Source organism: Rutidosis leptorrhynchoides, chromosome 9 (assembly GCF_046630445.1).
Source record: "Rutidosis leptorrhynchoides isolate AG116_Rl617_1_P2 chromosome 9, CSIRO_AGI_Rlap_v1, whole genome shotgun sequence".
NCBI lineage: Eukaryota > Viridiplantae > Streptophyta > Magnoliopsida > Asterales > Asteraceae > Rutidosis > Rutidosis leptorrhynchoides.
Window position 1 is genome coordinate 20,398,880 of NC_092341.1, and position 25,172 is coordinate 20,424,051.

At 34.5% G+C, this 25,172-nt stretch overlaps 1 protein-coding gene across 2 annotated transcripts; it reads left to right on the forward strand.

Annotated features, from left to right (window-relative positions):
* The first annotated feature begins 7,827 nt into the window (after positions 1-7,827).
* LOC139866433 (auxin-responsive protein IAA1-like) lies at positions 7,828-9,989 on the forward strand. 2 transcript variants are annotated; one of them, XM_071854667.1, is made up of 5 exons: positions 7,828-8,190; positions 8,912-9,111; positions 9,250-9,361; positions 9,472-9,536; positions 9,664-9,989. In XM_071854667.1, the coding sequence occupies exons 1-5, from the start codon at positions 7,958-7,960 to the stop codon at positions 9,681-9,683; spliced, it is 630 nt and encodes a 209-aa protein (XP_071710768.1). In that variant the 5' UTR covers positions 7,828-7,957; the 3' UTR covers positions 9,684-9,989. The 2 variants fall into 2 exon arrangements, with proteins under 2 accessions (XP_071710768.1, XP_071710769.1); XM_071854668.1 differs by having other exon boundaries at positions 7,831-8,190; positions 8,924-9,111.
* The last annotated feature ends 15,183 nt before the right edge of the window (positions 9,990-25,172 follow it).

A 25,172-nucleotide genomic window follows, 5' to 3' on the forward strand; every position in this document is an offset into this window, starting at 1 on the left:
ATATATGCATCTTGTTAATGTCGGTTACCAGGTGTTCACCATATGAATGATTTTTATCTCTATGTATGGGATGTGTATTGAAATATGAAATCTTGTGGTCTATTATTATGATTTGATATATATAGGTTAAACCTATAACTCACCAACATTTTTGTTGACGTTTTAAGCATGTTTATTCTCAGGTGATTATTAAGAGCTTCCGCTGTCGCATACTTAAATAAGGACGAGAGTTGGAGTCCATGCTTGTATAATATTGTGTAAAAACTGCATTCAAGAAACTTATTTTGTTGTAACATATTTGTATTGTAAACCATTATGTAATGGTCGTGTGTAAACAGGATATTTTAGATTATCATTATTTGATAATCTACGTAAAGCTTTTTAAAACCTTTATCTATGAAATAAAGGTTATGGTTTGTTTTAAAAATGAATGCAGTCTTTGAAAAACGTCTCATATAGAGGTCAAAACCTCGCAACGAAATCAATTAATATGGAACGTTTTTAATCAATAAGAACGGGACATTTCACCAGGTGCATTACATAACCCGAAAGACATGCGACAATAAGCAAAAGTACCGAACGGACAAGTGAATATGGTCTTGTCCTGGTCTAAGGGGTCAATGGGGATTTGGAAATACCCGGAGAATCCGTCTAGGAAGTAGTAGAACTCCTTACCTGCTAATCGTTCAAGCATTTGGTCGATAAATGGTAGCGGGAAGTGATCCTTCCTAGTGGCATCGTTTAAACGACGATAGTCTATACAAACTCTCCAACCCGTAATCGTGCGTGTAGGAACAAGTTCGTTCTTTTCATTAAGCACAATGGTTGTACCCCCTTTTTCGGTACTACTTGGACATGGCTCACCCATGGGCTGTCGGAGATTGGGTAAATTAACCCGGCGTCAAGTAACTTGACTACTTCCTTTTTCAAAACGTCCTTCATATTCGGGTTTAGCCGCCTTTGCCTTCGGACAACAGGTTTATACTCATCCTTTAAGAGGATTTTATGAGTGCAAAAAGAGGGATTTATTCCCGATATGTCGGTCGTTTTCCAAGCTATGGCCTTTTTGTGAGCCTTTAACAAATTAATTAACCGACCCTTTTGATCACTAGAAAGAGTAGAAGATATAATTAACGGTAATTCTGAAGTTCCCTGAAGATAGGCATACTTCAAATGTTCCGGAGCTTCTTAAGTTCAAGCATGGGTGGTTCTTCCAAAGAAGTTTTAATACGGAACTTATCCTCCTCCTTGATCTCTTCAACAAGTTCCTCTTTTTTGGGATCTTCTTCATCACTTAATTCATCATCCGTATCCACTTTCATAAAGCTTTCAAATTCAACATCTAAATCAAAATCATCGCTTCCATCCATAGGAACAAAACCTGTGGTATCAACTTCCAATAGTTCCTGCAAATCATGCTCAACACACAAGTCTATTACATCAAGTTGAAAATAATTGTCATCATCAGTGGACTTGGGTTGTTTCATAGCTTTATCTACAAGAAAAATCACTCTTTCGTCCCCCACGCCTATACTTAATGTATTTTGTTGGACATGGATGATAGCATCCGCGATGTTTAGGAAAGGTCGACCTAGAATGATTGGCACTTTAGTGTCCTCTTTCATTTCAAGCACTACAAAATCGGCCGAAAAGACTAATGGCTCCCTATTCGGACAAGGGTTGTTTACTTTTACTATCAAGTCCTCGGCTATTCCTATGGGAGTGTCAAAAGAATGGTTGGCCAAACGGATCCCCATCCTTGTAGGTTTTAAATCTCCTAAGCTAAGTTTCAAATACAACGAATAAGGCATTAAATTAACGCTTGCCCCTAACTCGGCTAGTGCATCGTACACTACCGAATCACCAAATAGACAAGGGATGATAAAACTACCCGGATCTCCCAATTTAGACGGTAACTTTTGCTTTTGCAAAATGGCCGAACATGCCTCATTGAGGAATGTGGCTGACACCTCTTGGTACTTACCTTTTGACGAGATCATGTCTTTCAGAAACTTCCCGTAGTTGGGCATCCCTTTTATCACTTCCGCCAGCGGCATATTCACAATGATTTTATTGATCATATCCAAGAACCTCTTATATTGAGTTGCTAGCTTATCCTTTTTCAAGGCTTTAGGATACGGAACTGGTGCTTTGTACAACTTTAACGGCGGTGCTTTAGTTATGATCTCCGGTGGATCATATTTCTTTTGCTCCTGAACCTTTGGCTCATCATCCTTAGAACCTTCATCCTTTGACTCTTATTCATTAGTAGGTACCTGCAAAACATTAGGAGAAACAATAGGAGAAACGACAGGAGGAGACTTCAGTGTCTCCTCGTTAATAACTAGACCACTTCGCGTGGTTATGGCATTCACATGCTCATTTCTAACTGGTCCTTTATTGTTCGAATTGGACTGCGTGTTAGATGGAAGAGTACCTGGTTGTCTCTCCGATAAAGACTAAGCAATACGACCCACATCACGTTCCAAATTCTGAATTGAGGCCTGTTGACTCCTAACTTGCTGTTTTGTCGATTCGTCATCCTGTCTCAAAGCAGTAATGTTCTCGTCAGTTTTCATAATTAAACCCCTTAGTAATTCTTCCAACGGAGCATCTTATTTTCTGGCTGTTGAACTGGTTGCATCGGTAAATTTCTAGGCGGTGCTTACTGATTTCTATTATTAAACCCACGCGGCCTGTACGGATATACCTTCTGAATACCCTGATAAACCTGATTACCACTCTGATAATTAGTACCACTCGTATTACCCACTTGGTTGAAAAATTTCCTACCACCTGGAAATTCACTAAGCGCAAAATCACCCTTTTTCACATAACCCAGATAATTAGCCTATTCCTCCATTGATGCTTGATCACAATCTTTCGTAAGATGCGGTCCTTGACATAACTCACAACCAACCTTGATCGCGTGCATTTCTTTAGTTATCGACTCCATCTGTCTTTTAAAAGTTGCAAGTTGAGCTTTAACTGAAGCAAGCTCGTCACTAGTTTCGATACTAGCAACATGAGAAGAGCGAGAGACATCCATTTCTTGATGCCAATCATAAGAATGCGTAGCAGTTTCGGAGATGATCTCGTACGCTTCATCCGGAGTCTTTTTCATTAACGAACCACCTGCAGCAATATCGATCTCTTTCCTTGTCGGCACATTAACACCCTTATAGAAAATCTGGACCTTGTTAAAATTGTTCAACCCGTGTTAAGGACAATTGCGTAACATTTTACCGAATCGTGTCCATGCATCATAAAGTGTCTCATGTGGCTTCTGAACAAAGTGATTAATGTCACTTTGCAACTTAGCAGCTTTAGAAGCCGGAAAGAAACGTTGCAGAAACTTATCTTCCATCGTAGTCCAACTATCGATATCACCTTCGGGCAATGATTCCAACCAATCCTTGGCATCGTCTTTTAAGGACCAAGGAAAAACCCTCAAATAGATAACTGTATCTTCAACCTGAACAATCTTGAACAAATTACATATACTTTTGAAAGAATGAAGATGCTCGAATGCATCTTCTTTCGGTGTACCCCTGAATTGGCATTGGTGAGTTATCATATTAAGAATCTGTCCTTTGACCTCAAAATTTGTATTGACTGTCGGTTGCCTAATGGCATGCCCATTACCAGCCCTCGTGGCTTTCATCAAAGCTTTCATAGTCTGACCTTCTCCTCCTCCAGCCATGTTAACTTCTTCTTTCTTAATATATTCAAAATCCAGAATATATAAAGGTAACTCAGTGAAACCTTCGGCGATTTCCTGTTCTTCTTTAGCTTTGTTGCGTGTATGGTAAACTCTAGATGGTTCCAGAGTTATTGGTACCTAACCTGCGATCACACCACAACAAAATCACGCGTAAAACTGAAAAAATAAAAATGACAGAAAAGTAACTTTTGCAAGAATTGCTTCTCACAAAATGACCGAATAACTAAAAGCTTGTAAATTCCCGAATGAACACCGCTTCCCGGCAGCGGCTCCAAAAAGTTGATGTGTGTTTTATACTCTAAAAATAACTAGTAAATATCACCCAATAATTATCACATAATACAGGCAACTAGTCCCGATCGTGTAGTAATTTATAAGTAAAATTGACCAGTTCGTCCACAAAGAGCAGTTTTATCAGAAACTTTAACTTGTAATTATTCTAGAAAAATTAAGGTTGTTTTGTTTAAAGTTTAAACGCGTAATAAAATGAATTAAAATCAATAAAGATAAAGGTATCCACTTAGAATCAATTCCCTTGGATCAGGATTGCTGTTAAGTTCATTTCAAACAATTGTAATGGTGATAACACAATGATTATCTCTCGATTCTCACAGATTATAGACTAAATCACTAGCCCAACTCTCGTTGATCCTAATTCTCTAATCTAGTTACCAATATATAAATCAATATATTAATCTGACTTGAATTGCTTAAGTCTCCCTGACAATTCCACAATTACCAAGTTCTATCACAGTTTAATTATTAATTAATCAATTATACCGGTCTCCCGTATATAATCAACCAAAGGCCTAAGTTATTCACGTTCAATAACTTAGTAAAGATCACCACTTATTCAACTCTCGTTGACTAGTTAATAATCCCCGCAACTTCAACTAATGATAAATCACAATAACAGTCGTTCTTAGCCAAACAATACATGAAATATAAAGATCCAATTGTTCAAATCATAAAGATAGCAATCCTTCACCTTAGTTCAATCATCTAAGTGAATACAACTAATTTAGCTACTCATGATAAAATAAAGAACACAAGAGCATGCAAAATAAACCATTGAATCCATTAACATAAATAAGAATATAAGTAATAACAAGATTAAACTAACCACAATTGTTGTTATGTTGCAAAGATAATGAAAAACTGAATGAAAAGCTTAGAAATTCGTACCCTAGTGGCTGGAACAATAAAATTCGTAAATAATAAACTGCCTCCCCTAAAAACGGTTAAAAAGGCTTATTTATACTTAAACCCAAAAACTGAGTTGGCTGCCAAATCTCGCGACCGCATTAGGTGAATCGCGGTCGCGAGCCTTCATCCAAATCGCGACCGCATTACCTCAAATCGCGACCGCGAGGTTTTGTTGTTCCTGACTTTCGAAGTTCTGTTAACGAATAGCGAACGCGAGATTTTTATCACGAGCAAGTCTAAACTCGCGACCGCATTGAGAGGAATCGCTGTCGCGAGATACACTAAATCAATCAGTATTTTTTCTGTTTTAATTCTTCACTTGGCATTTCGTTTCAGCTCACGATTTCTTCTTCAAAACAACAGAACTTTCGACCAGAAAACTTCCAAAACCAAATAACTCTTCAAACCATTTCATAGGAACGTATCAACTCAAACATTATCATTTCCTTCACCATTTCCTCAATTATTAACCAAAAACTCAATGAAAACTAAATGATATTGAGAATAAAAATATGTATAAACGAATCAATATCAACAGCAAACCATAATCAAACCTAGATAAAGAATAACTCAAACTACTCCTAAAAACTACTACTTCCAATCAAAGCTCGTGAAACTCGAAAAGCACCTGAACATAAGGTTTAGCCCGACCGGTATCCAACTAAATTCGCCCGACAATAGCAATGTAAATGTAGAAAATTGCTGTGCCAACGAACACCTAACAACCGAGTGAAGGAGGGAACAGAGCAAAAAGGGTGAAGGAGGGAACAGAGAATATGACGGGTCTTGTAAATGAAACTGAAAAATACTAACACTCGGTTTAATGATATTGAGAGATCATGTACCACCATAGTACCCAAACTACGGTGATCAAGGGTCACCACTTGAAAACTTTCCTCTCAAAATTCCGTTGAAACTCGCAGATCTCACCCCAAAAAAATGAACACCAAAGCATTAAACATACAAAAGAACTACAAATCAGAGTCTAAATGCCATATAAGGCACGAAGCTCCAAACAGGAGAAAACTGGTACCCCATCGGAAAAATGAAAAGTGAGGTATTGAGAGAACGAAGCAATGAAACTAACTCAACCAGTCACCCCTGCCGTTGAAACAACCACCAAAATCAAAATACAAGTGGCATACCACCATGTTCATCGCGTGAGTTATGGTGTTTAACGCATGAGAAATGAACCAAAAAGAATCACCAAGTTAGAAATGTTAAACGGATTAGGTTAGGCCCAAGTTCGTTTGTGGGCTTGGGTCCATCAGGGTTTAGTTATGAGTTTAGGGTTCTTGTACTCTATAAATACCGTCTACTATTATAAATAATATTTATGGAGACTTGGGCCTAACCTAATCCGTCTAACAAGAAAAAGAAGGGAAAGTGGAAGATAAAGAAGTGGAAACATGAGAGAAAAACGTACAATGGTTTGACCACTGGCGTACCCGATGGTCCGAGAAGGAAAGTAGTCGGCGGGTAACTACTTTTTGAATCGTTGAGTACCGTGCTTGTAAACGAAAGTGAAGAGGGTGACCGACCTGAGTAGTGGAAAATTAGTTTGAAATAAAACTCAATGAAACCAAAGGGCTCTTGGCCTAGCGGTATGAGAGGAACTCTTCAACCAAGAGGTTGCGGGTTCAAGCCTCACTTGAGGCAGTGAGATGTAATTATTCGTGGATTCGTGTGTAGATTTGTAGGTTTGCCTTTCAAAAAAAAAATTAAATAAATAAAACTCAACGAAAGAAGACTTAACCTACATTTAATTAATTAATCATTCATAAATCGAGGAATTTAGTTATTCAGACACGTTAAGTTGGTACAATTTGTACTCAATTATATCATTAATCCATTTTAGTTTAATTTTTAGATGTAAAAACTTATTTTTCATATTAGTATTAAACAATCATAGTCTTCTCATATTTTCTTAAGAGAAAGTTATTCAAAAAAGTAGTTTATATTGTCATTTATACCAAATCATATAATGTAAGTGATTTTTCAAAATACATACGAATGTGTTAGTAAACACAACCCTCAAACTATTTTTGCAGTGCCGTTAAGATGATAATGTGATAGAGTTTTTTGAGGTGATGGCGTTGAGGAGACATATGTGATGAGAAATAGTGGAATATTTAGGAGAGGGTGATGGAGGTGTAGATCTCACCCTTTTTATATTTTTCTTTAGTTATATTTTTCTTTGTTTTGTTTATTTATTTATTTATATTAAAAATTTTAAATTATTTTAACTAAACTAAAATACATATAATTTAACAATAAATATATAATAAAAGTTAAAATAAATGCAAACAAATACATAATAAACGGAATGCATGATCTAAAAAAAAGTTTAAAACAATAAAAATATTAACTATTGTAACTTCAAAAATGTGGAAGAAGTTCTCAGATGTGTGTCCTAGTTGGTTAAGCACGTTTCCGTCTCATAATTCTCTATCTCTTGCCTCACGATCTCTAGCTCAATTCCCTACAATGTTTAGTCAGTTTTCTTCCTTAAGCTATACAATTGTGAAATTGTTAACCCCATATATCATGTTGTGCAATATCACACAACTATACAATATTCTTCTTGTTGACAGTGTGTGCGCGTCCTCTCATTTGTAAGAATGCAAATCTACCTTTAAGAACATTAAAATACGTAATTTAGTGGAAATTTTTTTGACTTTTTAACTAGTGATATTATTGGGTAGTTTAAATATTTTTGTGTAACACTATTGAATAATGTAAAAAAAATTTAAACTTTTAACTAGGAATACCGACTACAATTCCTAGATGCTTAAAATCACCCACAAGTAGCCATGGAAGAATCTTGACCACTCATCAAGATAACACGTATCAACACATTACTGATTTCATACCATATATCCTTTCTTTATATAATAATTCATAACATCATACAAACACGTTTAATCAATTTTCCAATTTGTTAGATCTCAAAAAACCAACTTTCTTTCTTTAAAAGAGAAGTATCATTATTCACTAAAAGATCAAATCTTACCAAACGCTACATATATGTCACTGGAAACTTCAAACATCACGTCGGAACCACCTAGTACCACCATCAATGTTAACAACGAAATATTTATAGATTTAAACGATACCGAGCTCACCTTAGGGTTACCGGGTGAATCTCGAAAATTAGAGGCAAAACGGAAGTTTCCTGATGTGTTTGTTCTTAAATTAGGAAGAAATGATCAACATGACATGACAGAATGCTCGGTTGTTACCAAATCTTCTCCGTCCAAGTAAGTTTGAGTATATCATATAAATTTCATTGTTTACGTTTTAAGTGTTAAAATTTTTTGTGCCAAAGCATATCAAGTTATTCACAGATAATAGTGTCAAAAATAATACAAGCGTCAAAAAATGCTTTTTTTTGGGTGTTCTAATTAATATAATGATAATGATAATGATCATGGTAAGAGGCCGGTTGTATGAAATTTTATGCAAGCATTAAAACTAACCATATATATATATATATATATATATATATATATATTGTCACCCGATCATATATATATATTTAACCATTAATGCGCATCATTTTAAACTGTAATAAATTTTATGAAGAAAAAAAAAACATAAAAGTCTATTAGTACATACGTTGGACTTATATACTATACGGAGTATATGATTAAGCATAATTTTTAAAACATGCATGATTAATGAGTTAATGACACATACCGATGGTTTTTAAGATGGCAAGGGAAATTTCGTTTATATAGTCACATTTTAGTACTAGTTAAAAACATATATGTACTATCTAGTTGAGTGTTTTTACATTATTAAATTATCACCAATCATATGATCTTTCATGAGATTTATTAGTTTAGCTGTTAACATCAATACATAATCAAACAATGTAAACAAGGTTTACACAATATATATTATTGGCCATCTAAAAATTACCTTCGAAATTCTGCACTTATATAAGTTTTTGTGACTTGAATTGACGAATTGATATAGCAAGTTTTACAGGGAACAAATAGTAGGATGGCCGCCGGTTAAATGTTACAGAAAAAACACGACGATTAACGATTGCAAATATGTAAAGGTGGCTGTTGATGGAGCACCATATTTGCGAAAACTCGATCTACAGCTATACACATGCTATCAACAACTCCTTTGTGCTTTTGAACATCTGTTCTCATCATGTTTCACCATAAGTAAGTACAACTTTTTTTTTTATCATGATACATATTAGTACATTACTAATGTACACTCCTTACTAATGATAGATTACTAATGTACACTCTTAAATCTTAATTACTTAAACTCGTTGATCGAATAAATTATTATCATAGGAAACATATTAAATGAGACGAAATTAATGGATCCTGCAAACGGAACGGTATATGTTACAACTTATGAAGATAAAGATGGAGATTGGATGTTAGTTGGTGATGTTCCCTGGAAGTAAGTTTAGAAATTTTTAGAATTTAAGTTATGTAACAATCTAACATGGAAGTTGTTAAAGATGAATCTTAATTGTTTTTTTTTTTTTTTTTTTTTGTTAAATTTTGCAGGATGTTTGTTGAATCATGCAAACGCATAAGATTAATGAAGAACTCAGAAACCATTGACGGATCAGGTGTATATGAGTTCATAATTTTTAAGTAAATTTTGTGCATAATATCTATTTGTGGCTAATTTTTGTCGTAAAATAATTGCTATATCAAGCTTATTTTTATAGTTATGAATTATTATGAATTATGCAGATTTGTTAAAGAAATTTTGATGGTGTAGATGGTAAGATTTTGGAAGAAATGCAGCTGTTTACAGAGGAAGATAATTGTTGTGTTTTTTTCCCAATAAGAATTACAAATAGTTAATATAGGAGTAATAATTATCATATAATCATATATTTTGTATGTATATTTATGGTCCGTATTTGTTTATATATTTCTTTCGTAGAAGTACATAGATTTTTTTCCTACTAAAGTACATAGTAGATGCACATGATTTGGTTTCATGTTTATTGAGTGATGATTCCAGAATTAAAACTCGAATAAGTTCTTTATAATTTAAGTGGTGTTTTATAATTTTTTTTCTTTCCAAAAATAATTGTTTATTTCAAAAATACTATTAATTCTAGAGATATATGTGATGCTGTTTATTAACAATATATACAAAATAACCTAGTATACAAAGTGGAGTATAATAACTATATAACAACAAACAAAATCTTAATAAAGAGTTATATTAACAATATAAACAAAGTAACAAAGCAACCAATTCGTAAGCACTTGCGGGAGAACCAAACAGCAACCGAAAAAAAGACCCAAGACCACAACAACATAAGGCACATGAAGAATACCTTACCGGAACCGGGAGCAGCACCGACAAAAAAGAACCGACCAGAAACTCCGGCCACCTCCACAACCAGGACCAGCAACAAAAGAGGGAGCTCTAACCAATTAATAACCTAGCACCTGCATGATGGGAAAATAGTCACAACGGGCAATCTACAAAACGGAAACAAACATCCGTTTGACAAACATTTCCCGACCCGTATGAAACCGTGAGGATGCTAACAAATAAGCTATATCAAATCCAACCCAAATCTGTCCCAATTCAGTAGCAAATCAACTAATAACGAATAATCAAGCACACACAATACACACGAGACTTTTTACGTGGAAAACCTCTCAAAATCGAGAGTAAAAACCACGGGACTCGTAAGCCACTTAATGTTCCACTATCATCAACAAGAGAGCAATACAATAATCCTTCTCTAGCTCAACTAGAGGTATACAACATCATCATGCTCTTGAACAACAATAATCAACAAGTATATGAAATAATCAAAGACAAAAGACGAACAACACTACCCCAAAAACTGCTACTGACCCAGCAGCGAAATCACGAGCTACAGGCCTTTTTAGACGAATTCAACGGTTGAAAATGTTGGCCCTGATGTCAGGAAGACACAGTCCAAAAATGAAGAAGATTCAACGGTCGGATCTCCGGGGATCGTCGATTTACTGAGCTGCTGTACACTGTAGACGGAAATTGGAATATTTCACTCTTTTTCTTGATCTCACACTTTTTGATCTCTCGTGAATAAATGAAGATAGCTGGACACAATTCAAAATAATGCCCTCAAATGTTTGACCAAGTCAACAAACCATTTGGGCCTAAATTGTTGGACTTTAGACTTTGGGTTAAAGCTTCATCATATTGGAAACCCACTAATAAACCCAACTGCAGGCCACAAAACTAGAGCATCAACAAATACTTGTTGCCTGGACCGTGAGAAGAAGGCACAAGAGAGAGCTCTAACGAGACAAAATAGAGACAAAATCTAGCCACATCGGAAAGAAACAAAAACGCCAAGATCCAAACAGATCCTGCGACCTCAACAACCACCTGGAAGACAGGAGGTGGAACCAGCCGGAAAAAGAAGATAAAAACAGCATAACGATAGAATTCAAATCAAGCCAACATCTCAGACGCGAGTATGGAGACATGAGAGTCTTGATCGGCCTGAATTTCTACTATGTGACGGGAAAAGAAAAGGGAAACATGAGATCCAAGCCACCGACGAGCAGTCGGCATAGAAGGAAGAAAAATCGGAGGTGTCAAAACGAAGAAGAAACATAGGGAAATGAAGGAGAATGAAGCAAAAAGGGGGGAGACGGCCTTTTGAGCGTTTTTTATAGAACTAGTTTATTCTCTAACAAAATGCTCAATCTCACAAATACAAATTATGAGATAGATATGATGTAAAAAGTCGTTCTTATGCTCGAGTAAAAAAGAGTCATTACTTTACCTTCTGGCTAAAGATATTACTAAAGGGCTCGCTTTGAAGTATCGATGTGCTCCTCTAACCTTGAGATATGAGTTCAAGTATTGATGTGAATATTTTATATATATATATATATATATATATATATATACGTGATAATCTTGAGGTAATATTTTATTGATAGAATGAATGAATGGATACTTTATACTTATACTAAAATAGAGAGATTTTTTTTCTTTTAGAAATCATCATTTTATTAACTTTGAAAAATAAAGAGGAAGGTAGCAGTAGTGACGTGACGGATGATTGTAAGGGTAGAGGGTGTCATGATTCCTTCAAAAAGTTGTCTTTACTACCAATTTGTATAGATTTAGGGACTTAATATGTTAAAATTCAATCTTGGCCCCGTCAAATTAATATTTGAATGTCTAGCATATGGTTTATCAATCCTTGATTATCAAATTAAAAGAATACATCTTTTGATTGAGTTTTTTTGACCCCCTCATTGTAAGTGTTCAAGCTCCGTCACTAGGTAGCAGCCAACATGTTTAGCAAGCTACCATAGAAGTACATCTCGACTAGTTTAAATGGATCTCGAACTTATACTTTTAAGTTTTTTACGACAATTTATAGTAGATAATAATAATAATTATAATTACAATTTTTGTAATGACCCGGACTTTTTCGATCAATTTATACTTATAAGATTAATATTTACATAAATTAAACCTTACCAACATGATAAGCAATCTAAATTGTTGAGATTTATGTTTTTGAAAAGAGTTTTACACAACGTTTGACCGTCCAATTTGACCGATGATATCACGAACTATATAACATACGATAATTATACGTTTATGTATATATATGTATTTATATATATTTAACATGATCTAAGGATGTTTAACATCTCATTGGGTACTAATAACAATGAGTTATAAGTATATTTTGAAACTACTAACTTAAGTTTTCAAAACGATAACTATACGTAACGTTCTTCGACATAAATACTTATAACCTATAATACTTATACATGCATCGTATAGATATGTATTTTATCACTTTTAAAGGGCTTACATACATAAAACAATATAAGTATATTTACAAAAGATAGCTATATTTGAATCCTCGTTCCATTTTCTCAAAGATTTCTACACGTATATCTAGGGTATATGTACCCGTATCATACGCAGCTTCTAGATGTATTTACTATTGGTATATACCAATAAAAATCTGCTCCTTAGCAGCCTTAAATGATTAAGAAACATGTAGAACCAACCATTTGTCAAGTAACATGAATTATTTAGCAAGAAAACAAAGTTAGGTATCTTTTTTTTCCTTTATAACCTAAAAACGTTTTTATGCATGCACACCATTTCTTCACCCCATTTTCTCATACTTACACTCCCATTTCTCTCTCAAAATACTCTTAACTTCATACTTGATCATCTCCAAGCATTTTCCCCATCATTTAGCTTCAAAAACAACCCTTAATCATCATAAGAAAAACCATACAAGAACACTTCAAGAATCCTTTCAAGAACACAAGTTTACTTCCAATCTTTCATCCAATTCCATCACTCTTTTGGTTCTAGGTTCTTACTCCTCTTTTACAGCAATCTTGTCCAAGTAACTTGAGGTAGTAACTTTGTTCATAACCTTATTCGATTCATATATATATAGCTATCTTATTTTATGGTATAAAATTTTAACAACAAGAACATAGTTTGAATGTTTTCAAACTTGTTTGCAAACTAAATAGATCCTTCTAACTTAACTTTTAAAATACTTCAAGACCTGTAATATAACTTAAATATATGCTAATTTAACAAGGTATAACTTGGTTTTTCAAAGAACACCTTAAAACTGAATCTACGGTGTCGGAGTGTAACCGGGGGCTGTTTTGGGTTGGATAATTAAAAACTATTTTGAACTTTGAATTGGAGGCTTATTTTCTGGAAAATTGATATTTACTATGAATATGTTAACACATAAAAATTTCATGATTTAACTCAAAGTATAAGTATTTTTAGAAAAATAATCATTTAAGGTTGTTTACATGATGGAAAATGATCAACTCCATAAGTTTCACTAAAGTTTGACCTATGACTTGTGATTTCGAATACAAACTAAGGTATTTACAGTTCATAGTCTTAAAGAGGGACTCGATCCAAGGAAGTGGCAAGTTGAATCAACGAAAACGGAGTTGTAACGAAGAAACTATGACCAAAACGAGATCGGATATCTAAGACTAGTTTAGCTACGAAAATAATTGGAGAAAATTAAATAAATCACATCTTTTTAAGATAACATGATATTTTATATATATGTACTCATAATTCAATTTTATATGGTTCAGGATCACCCGTAAACAACACGAGAAGATTAATCATAAGATCCCATGTTTGTACGCAACACGTCATTTGACAACACCGGTACTTTATGTACGCAACACGTCATTTGACAATACCGGTACCGTGGGTCAAGATTAATCTCGACCAATACATATACGTTGGGGGTTTATTAAACATCTAAATATGAACCATTAAAATTGAATTACTAACAACGAACTGCTAACTACGGACTAAGGAATTATAAAAAGTATTAAAAGTATAACAAGAATATATATGTGACGTTGTTTAAAAAGAAAAGGTATTGATATATTATATATGGATAGGTTCGTGATATCAATCGGAGACCAAGTCGAAATTACATATCTTCAAGACAAAAGTGAGTATATAGTCCCACTTTTAAACTCTAAGTATTTCGGGATGAGAATACATGTATTTTATGTTTTACGTTATGGACACAAGTAACTGAAAAATATATTCTACGTTGAGTTGTACCACTGGCATACTTCCCTGTAGCTTGGTAACTGTTATTTACAGCGGTATTGTAAACGCGAATCCTGTTGATAGATCTATCGGGCCTGACAACCCCAACCGGACTGGACGACCAGTATTCAACGGTTGCACAGTACTTCGTTTTGTGACTACACTTGGTACGGTGTAGTAAGATTTCATAATAAAGGGAATATGCGACGTGATTAAATGTTAAGTATGGTTACCAAGTGCTCAACCACTTAGAATATTTTTATTAAAATGTTTATATATGAAATCTTGTGGTCTATATTTATATCGCTGCCGGCATTAAACCTATATCTCACCAACTTTATGTTGACGTTTTAAACATGTCTATTCTCAGGTGATAATTAGAAGCTTCCGCTGCAACATGTTGAATTTAAACAAGATCTTGAGTATGCATATTTGTGTCAAAAATAAAACTGCATATCGGAGGATTTGTAATGTAAAATATGCTAGAAATCGTATTGTTATCATCACATGTAAAGTTTGTAAGTCTAAGATTATCGCTAAACGATAATCATCTTTATTTTGTCTAAAGCTTGTATCAAAATAAGAATTATGGTTTGTAATGTAAAATATATGCAGTTGTTCTTTTAAAAATGTCGCATATAGAGGTCAATACCTCGCAATGAAATCATACGTTATCTAACACGTTCTCATGGTTAAGGACGGGTTATGACATGTGGTATCAGAGCGGTGGTCTTAGCGAACCAGGTTTGCATTAGTGTGTCTAACTGATAAGTCGTTAGGATACATTAGTAAGTCTGGACTTTGACCGGGTCTGATTTAAAAACCATTGCTTATCATTGTTGGTTAAAATTTATATGTAAATATTATGTAGTACTAATGGGTTAGTTGTTGTGTGATAGATGTCGGGCTCAAAACTTGTTATCACATTCAGCGACTCCGAACCAGAATCTTCAGATGGTGTTCCAGTCATTAACCTATCCGATGACGAAAATAATATCTTTGGGGAAGACTCACAAATTCCGGATGAACCGACTATAGAGAACCCGGAAAGTGAACCCGAGGAGGAAAGTGAACCCGAGGAGGAAAGTGAACCCGAGGAGGAAAGTGAACCCGAGGAAGAAATACAGGAAATTACAAAAGAAGAGTTCGAACTAGGAAAGAAACGAAAGGCTAATGAATTAGAAAATTCAAATCCTGAGTTTAATAAGGATGATGTGGCACCAACTCCACTAGACACTACCACCCCTATTCCCGCTATTCCTATTCGTTCTATCCCGGCATCCAGTTCTTCAGTCCCACAGCCAAAATATAGGCAGACAGCCAGGATAAGCGTTAAGCGATTCTTTGAACCTAAACGTCCTAGAAAATAGACCAAACGATGCGATGCCGTATTAAACCATGGGATCATATAATGTTTTGTATAATATTATTAGTGTGGTTTGCTTAATGTTCGATGTAAGATAAGCATATGTAAAATAGTGAAGTGTGAAATGCAATAATTTTCCATGGTTAAGTATTATTTAGATGGTAGTAATTGATTCTGTACTAAGCTATTAAGTATGGACATTAACGGGTAGGTACTACCCTAGATATAATTATAAAACGCTAATAAGAAGAAAAGGCTTTTATAATAATACCTGGTTCATATTATTAATAAGCTATAATGTACTGTAAATATACACTACATCTATAATATTCCATGTGAATAATTATTTTCTTTTCATTCTTATAGAAGAATATGGCGCGATTGAACCGAATGACGGAACAAGAAATCCAGGAACTCATCAATCAGCGAGTGAACGACAGAATGTTATGGGTCGAGGCTGCAAGAGGTGCTGCAGTTAACCCAAATCCTCGTGTGGGGTGCACTTACAAAACTTTTCAAGCTTGCAAGCCCTCATCATTCAGTGGAACAGAAGGACCGATCGGTTTAACCCGGTGGATAGAAAAGATGGAAACTGTGTTCAAAATCAGTGGTTGTGTTGAAAAGGACATGACCAAATACGCATCGTGCACTTTACAAGATAGTGCACTCACGTGGTGAAAAAATTATGTGAAGGCTGTAGGAGGAGATGTAGCTTATGATACTCCGTGGGAAGAATTCAAAACAATGTTAATCAATGAATATTGTCCAAGGAACGAGGTTAGGAAGTTGGAAGATGAGTTACGAAGTCTGAAGGTTATTGGTACTGAAATCACCAACTACAATCAGCGATTCATGGAATTAGTTTTGCTATGTCCTGAATTGGTTCCAACCGAAGAACGGAAGATTAAAATGTACAAAGATGGTTTGCCCAAAAAGGTCAAAGCAAATGTTACAGCATCGAAACCTAAGACAATTCATGAAGCTATAACCATGGCAAACGAGCTAATGGATCAGGTCATCATGGATAAGAAAGTATCCAATGCTGATGTGAAGGTATCAGGTAACAAATGAAAGTGGAATGGAAATTATGATCGAGGTAACCAACAACAATCTTTTAAGAAACAAGAAAACACGCAAGGTACGGGTAGTGGTTTAAGCTTTGGTTATAAAGGACAAAATCCTTTATGCAACCGATGCCACAAACATCACTCTGGTTACTGTAATGTGGTATGCAACAAATGTAATCGAAAGGGTCATCTTGCTGAAGATTGTAGGGCTCTCGTTACAAATACAAATGGTACCAAGACTCCTGCCACCAATGCAAATAGAACTGCTTTGGCTACCATTACTTGTTTTGGGTGTGGAAAACAAGGTCACTATAAGAGCCAGTGCCCGAATCCAGAGAAGAATATCGGACCTGCACGTGGAAGAGCATTTGTTATTAATGCTAAAGAGGCATGTGAAGACCCGGAGCTTGTTACGGGTACGTTTACCATTAATAACTTATCCGCATCTATTATATTTGATACTGGTGCTGATAGAAGTTACGTGTGTAGAGACTTTCACGCTAAATTGAATTGTTCATCATTACCTCTCGATGCTAAGTACATGATTGAGTTAGCTAATGGTAAACTAATTAAAGCCGATAAAATTTGCCGTGATTGTAAAATAAATTTAGCCGGAGAAACGTTTAAAATTGGCTTGATACCCGTAGAATTAGGAAGTTTTGATGTAATAGTCGGCATGGACTGGATGTCCAAAATAGGAGCTGAAGTTGTGTGCGCCAAGAAGGCAATTCGCATTCCTCGTAAGGATAAAACGCCAGTAATGATTTATGGAGAGAAAGGTAACTCAAAGCTAAAACTCATTAGTTATTTGAAAGCTCAAAAGTGCTTGAAGAAAGGGTTCTATGCTATCTTAGCACATGTTAATAAAGTCGAAACAAAGGAAAAAGTGAAGAGCATCAATGACGTGCCTGTGGCAAGAGATTTTCCTGAAGTCTTTCCGGAAAAGTTGCCGGGATTACCTCCATTTAGATCTGTAGAATTTCAAATAGATTTAGTACCAGGAGCTGCACCAGTGGCTCGTGCTCCATATAGACTTGCACCGTCCGAGTTAAAAGAACTTCAGAGTCAGTTAAAAGAATTACTGGATCATGGATTCATACGACCAAGTACTTCACCGTGGGGAGCTCCGATTCTATTTGTTAAAAAGAAAGATGGATCTTTTAGGATGTGTATAGATTATCGTGAATTAAATAAGTTAACTATCAAGAATCGGTATCCACTACCGAGAATTGACGACTTATTTGATCAACTCCAAGGATCATGTGTGTACTCAAAAATTGACTTAAGGTCGGGCTATCATCAATTACGTGTCAAAGAAGAGGACATTCCAAAAACTGCTTTTCGGACACGTTATGGTCATTACGAATTTTTGGTCATGCCGTTTGGGTTGACAAATGCGCCAGCTGTATTCATGGACCTCATGAATCGAGTTTGTAGTCCATATTTAGATAAGTTTGTTATCGTTTTCATTGATGATATTCTTATCTATTCCAAGAGTGAGCAAGAGCATGAGCAGCATTTAAGGTTGATATTAGAGTTGTTGAGAAAAGAACAGCTATATGCTAAATTTTCTAAATGTGCTTTCTGGTTGAAAGAAGTGCAATTTCTTGGCCACGTTGTTAGTAGCAAAGGAATTCAGGTTGATCCAGCAAAAATTGAAGCCATTGAAAAATGGGAGACTCCTAAGACACCAACGCAGATACGTCAATTTTTGGGTTTAGCCGGTTATTATAGAAGGTTTATTCAAGATTTTTCCCGAATAGCTAAGCCGTTGACAGCGTTAACGCAAAAAGGGAAGAAATATGAATGGACTTCTGAGCAGGAGAGTGCATTTCAATTACTAAAGAAGAAGTTAACTACGGCGCCTATTTTATCGTTACCAGAAGGGAACGATGATTTTGAAATATATTGTGACGCTTCGCGACAAGGTTTTGGTTGCGTTCTTATGCAACGAAAGAAAGTTATTACATACGCATCCCGACAATTGAAGATTCACGAGCGGAATTATACGACGCATGATCTAGAACTGGGAGCAGTCGTGTTTGCATTGAAGATATGGAGACACTACTTGTATGGGGTTAAATGCACTGTGTTTACTGATCATAAAAGCCTTCAACATATTTTTGATCAGAAACAGCTGAACATGAGACAACGTAGGTGGGTCGAGTTAATAAACGACTATGATTGTGAAATTCGTTATCATCCCGGGAAGGCGAACGTGGTGGCCGATGCTTAAAGCAGAAAGGAACGAGAACCAATTCGAGTACGAGCGATGAACATAAAAATTCGCATGAATCTCAACTCACAAATCAAAGAAGTTCAACGAGAAGCACTTACTAAAGAAAATATAGGAAATGAAATAATGAAGAAGTATGAGAAGCAACTCGTTATGCGGGAAGATGGAATTCGATATTTTGCAAATCGTATTTGGGTACCGAAGTTGGGTGGATTAAGGAAGTTGATATTAAATGAGGCACATAAGACAAGATACTCGATACATCCTGGAGTTGGAAAGATGTACCAAGATCTTAAGACACATTATTGGTGGCCTAATTTAAAGACAGACGTTGCAACATATGTTGGGGAATGTTTAACTTGTTCCAAAGTCAAAGCTGAACACCAGAAGCCGTCAGGGTTACTTCAACAACCAGAAATCCCAGAATGGAAATGGGATGGTATTACCATGGATTTCATCACGAAGTTACCAAAGACTGCCTGGGGATACGACACCATTTGGGTGATTGTTGATCGTCTCACCAAGTCTGCACACTTCTTGCCTATAAAGGAAACGGATAGAATGGAGAAACTATTACGATTGTATATAAAGGAAGTTGTTTCAAGGCATGGAATACCTATTTCCATTATATCCGATCGTGATAGTAGATTTACATCAAAGTTCTGGCAATCACTACAGGAGGCCCTAGGAACTCGTTTGGATATGAGTACCGCGTATCATCCGCAAACCGACGGGCAGAGTGAAAGAACGATTCAGACTCTTGAAGACATGCTCAGGGCATGTGTGATCGATTTTGGAAACGGATGGGATAAATATCTACCATTAGCAGAATTCTCGTATAATAATAGTTATCATGCGAGCATTAAAGCTGCGCCATTCGAAGCATTGTACGGAAGGAAGTGTAGATCTCCTATTTGTTGGAATGAAGTAGGAGATCGACAATTAACTGGTCCCGAGATCATACACGAAACGACTGAGAAGATAGTACAAATCAAGGAGAGATTGAAAACAGCCCGTAGTCGCCAAAAGAGCTACGCCGATGTTCGAAGGAAACCATTAGAGTTTCAGATCGATGACATGGTTATGTTAAAGGTGTCACCTTGGAAAGGTGTAATACGTTTTGGAAAAAGGGGTAAACTAAACCCAAGGTATGTAGGCCCGTTCAAGATCATCGAACGCATTGGACCGGTAGCTTATCGACTCGAGTTACCGCAACAACTCGCCGGAGTACATAATACCTTTCACGTCTCAAACCTTAAGAAGTGTCTTGCAAAGGAAGACCTCACCATTCCTCTTGAAGAAATCCATGTCGACGAGAAACTACAATTCATCGAAGAACCAATCGAAATCATGGATCGTGAAGTTAAACGGCTCAAGCAGAGCAACATACCGATCGTTAAGGTTCGTTGGAATGCTCGAAGGGGTCCCGAGTTTACTTGGGAATGAGAGGATCAAATGAAACAAAAGTATCCACACTTGTTTCCCGATGACACAAAATAGGTACAATTTTAAAATTTCGGGACGAAATTTATTTAACGGGTAGGTACTGTAATGACCCGGACTTTTTCGATCAATTTATACTTATAAGATTAATATTTACATAAATTAAACCTTACCAACATGATAAGCAATCTAAATTGTTGAGATTTATGTTTTTGAAAAGAGTTTTACACAACGTTTGACCGTCCAATTTGACCGATGATATCACGAACTATATAACATACGATAATTATACGTTTATGTATATATATGTATTTATATATATTTAACATGATCTAAGGATGTTTAACATCTCATTGGGTACTAATAACAATGAGTTATAAGTATATTTTGAAACTACTAACTTAAGTTTTCAAAACGATAACTATACGTAACGTTCTTCGACATAAATACTTATAACCTATAATACTTATACATGCATCGTATAGATATGTATTTTATCACTTTTAAAGGGCTTACATACATAAAACAATATAAGTATATTTACAAAAGATAGCTATATTTGAATCCTCGTTCCGTTTTCTCAAAGATTTCTACACGTATATCTAGGGTATATGTACCCGTATCATACGCAGCTTCTAGATGTATTTACTATTGGTATATACCAATAAAAATCTGCTCCTTAGCAGCCTTAAATGATTAAGAAACATGTGGAACCAACCATTTGTCAAGTAGCATGAATTATTTAGCAAGAAAACAAAGTTAGGTATCTTTTTTTTCCTTTATAACCTAAAAACTATGCATGCACACCATTTCTTCACCCCATTTTCTCATACTTACACTCCCATTTCTCTCTCAAAATACTCTTAACTTCATACTTGATCATCTCCAAGCATTTTCCCCATCATTTAGCTTCAAAAACAACCCTTAATCATCATAAGAAAAACCATACAAGAACACTTCAAGAATCCTTTCAAGAACACAAGTTTACTTCCAATCTTTCATCCAATTCCATCACTCTTTTGGTTCTAGGTTCTTACTCCTCTTTTACAGCAATCTTGTCCAAGTAACTTGAGGTAGTAACTTTGTTCATAACCTTATTCGATTCATATATATATAGCTATCTTATTTTATGGTATAAAATTTTAACAACAAGAACATAGTTTGAATGTTTTCAAACTTGTTTGCAAACTAAATAGATCCTTCTAACTTAACTTTTAAAATACTTCAAGACCTGTAATATAACTTAAATATATGCTAATTTAACAAGGTATAACTTGGTTTTTCAAAGAACACCTTAAAACTGAATCTACGGTGTCGGAGTGTAACCGGGGGCTGTTTTGGGTTGGATAATTAAAAACTATTTTGAACTTTGAATTGGAGGCTTATTTTCTGGAAAATTGATATTTACTATGAATATGTTAACACATAAAAATTTCATGATTTAACTCAAAGTATAAGTATTTTTAGAAAAATAATCATTTAAGGTTGTTTACATGATGGAAAATGATCAACTCCATAAGTTTCACTAAAGTTTGACCTATGACCTGTGATTTCGAATACAAACTAAGGTATTTACAGTTCATAGTCTTAAAGAGGGACTCGATCCAAGGAAGTGGCAAGTTGAATCAACGAAAACGGAGTTGTAACGAAGAAACTATGACCAAAACGAGATCGGATATCTAAGACTAGTTTAGCTACGAAAATAATTGGAGAAAATTAAATAAATCACATCTTTTTAAGATAACATGATATTTTATATATATGTACTCATAATTCAATTTTATATGGTTCAGGATCACCCGTAAACAACACGAGAAGATTAATCATAAGATCCCATGTTTGTACGCAACACGTCATTTGACAACACCGGTACTTTATGTACGCAACACGTCATTTGACAACACCGGTACCGTGGGTCAAGATTAATCTCGACCAATACATATACGTTGGGGGTTTTATTTATTTCGTTGGGGGTTTATTAAACATCTAAATATGAACCATTAAAATTGAATTACTAACAACGAACTGCTAACTACGGACTAAGGAATTATAAAAAGTATTAAAAGTATAACAAGAATATATATGTGACGTTGTTTAAAAAGAAAAGGTATTGATATATTATATATGGATAGGTTCGTGATATCAATCGGAGACCAAGTCGAAATTACATATCTTCAAGACAAAAGTGAGTATATAGTCCCACTTTTAAACTCTAAGTATTTCGGGATGAGAATACATGTATTTTATGTTTTACGTTATGGACACAAGTAACTGAAAAATATATTCTACGTTGAGTTGTACCACTGGCATACTTCCCTGTAGCTTGGTAACTGTTATTTACAGCGGTATTGTAAACGCGAATCCTGTTGATAGATCTATCGGGCCTGACAACCCCAACCGGACTGGACGACCAGTATTCAACGGTTGCACAGTACTTCGTTTTGTGACTACACTTGGTACGGTGTAGTAAGATTTCATAATAAAGGGAATATGCGACGTGATTAAATGTTAAGTATGGTTACCAAGTGCTCAACCACTTAGAATATTTTTATTAAAATGTTTATATATGAAATCTTGTGGTCTATATTTATATCGCTGCCGGCATTAAACCTATATCTCACCAACTTTATGTTGACGTTTTAAACATGTCTATTCTCAGGTGATAATTAGAAGCTTCCGCTGCAACATGTTGAATTTAAACAAGATCTTGAGTATGCATATTTGTGTCAAAAATAAAACTGCATATCGGAGGATTTGTAATGTAAAATATGCTAGAAATCGTATTGTTATCATCACATGTAAAGTTTGTAAGTCTAAGATTATCGCTAAACGATAATCATCTTTATTTTGTCTAAAGCTTGTATCAAAATAAGAATTATGGTTTGTAATGTAAAATATATGCAGTTGTTCTTTTAAAAATGTCGCATATAGAGGTCAATACCTCGCAATGAAATCATACGTTATCTAACACGTTCTCATGGTTAAGGACGGGTTATGACAATTATAATTACAATTATAATATTTTTTTAAGTATAATTTAAAAGACTATTCTTAAGACTTTCGCATCCTTTAATTATACTCTAACAATAACTTCTCATTAACTTTTAGTAACCACCTATTCATCACCTAATGTACAAATAATTATGGATGCTTTAATTTCTTAAGTATGGACATATTCTTATAGTAATTATCAAGAACGGTTAACGATGAATGGAAGGAAATTTTCTGTTGGCCAACCAAAACATATGTCTACACAACACTTGTGCGCCATAAGTTTTCATCGCTTTTCTTCTATAACTTTATGTCAAGTTGCATAATAAATTTAATCTACCTTCTAAACTTCTACTCTAACGATATATATAAAGAAAAATAAAAAATAAAAAATAGTGATGTCCGTATCTCTTTTTCTCTAAACCATTAATTTAATTTTCTAACTACTGATTACCACTTATTAGATTCCAACCAAAATTTTACCCCTGATTAATTATTTATCTTCATCTAAATTAGTTATTTCTTTTCATCTTAGGCCATATTTAATAAGGACTTAATGAACTTAATAATATGAAAGTCATTGACGAGTATTTGTTTTTGACTTATTAAATAAGACACTTCTTAATGATAAAAAAAAAAATTCATATAAGTGTAAAGTTACATTTAGGTATCGATTATTTAATAACTGCTCTAATAAATGTCCATATACATGGTTATTTTGGTAAATTCGGGTATTTAGAAGGTTATTCAGCACATAAAATAAACACTAATTATTTCTTTTTCACTTATTTCTCACACACGTCTTATTTAAATTCAGACAAAGAATTAATATTTTCAAACAAGTTTTTGATAAATTCACATAGATTTACTTAAGTGTCCTTAATGACATGCTACACAAAGTTTTGCTACAATTTATTGAAGAAGCATTATCAAAAATTATTAACAAAAATGTGTGAATCTATCAAAAAATTTCAAAAAAACTCTTTTGAATAAAAAAATAAAAGTACTGTTGGTGAATAGTGGGCCGGATTTTTGCTCGATTGTAATATTTATAATATCAACTCCTTTTATTACTTACTGGTAATATTAATCTGCAATGATGTGGCGGATTATATATTGAGAGTAATAAATTAATTCAAGATACAATTTTCTTTAAAAATAAAATTAATTTAATTGATTAATTAATTAAGAGTAATATATACAATATAAATATAAATATAAATAAAACTATTAAAAATGGAGAATGATTTTCACACACCACTTTTTAATTCATATACATTTTTATTTTATAAAATTACAGTTACGCCTTTAAAAAGTTAAACTTATATTATTAAAGTAAATATATTACTATAATTAATAGTAAAATAGAAAATTAATTGTACATCGAATCAAAAAATACACTTTATATAAATAAAAAATAAATCAAAAACAATAAATGCTTCCTTCATCTTGACGCGTTACTTGATCCTTCACTTTTCTTTCTGTCAATCCAGATCTACAATACCTGTCATCTTTCTTCTTCTTCTTCTTCTTAAATTCAAA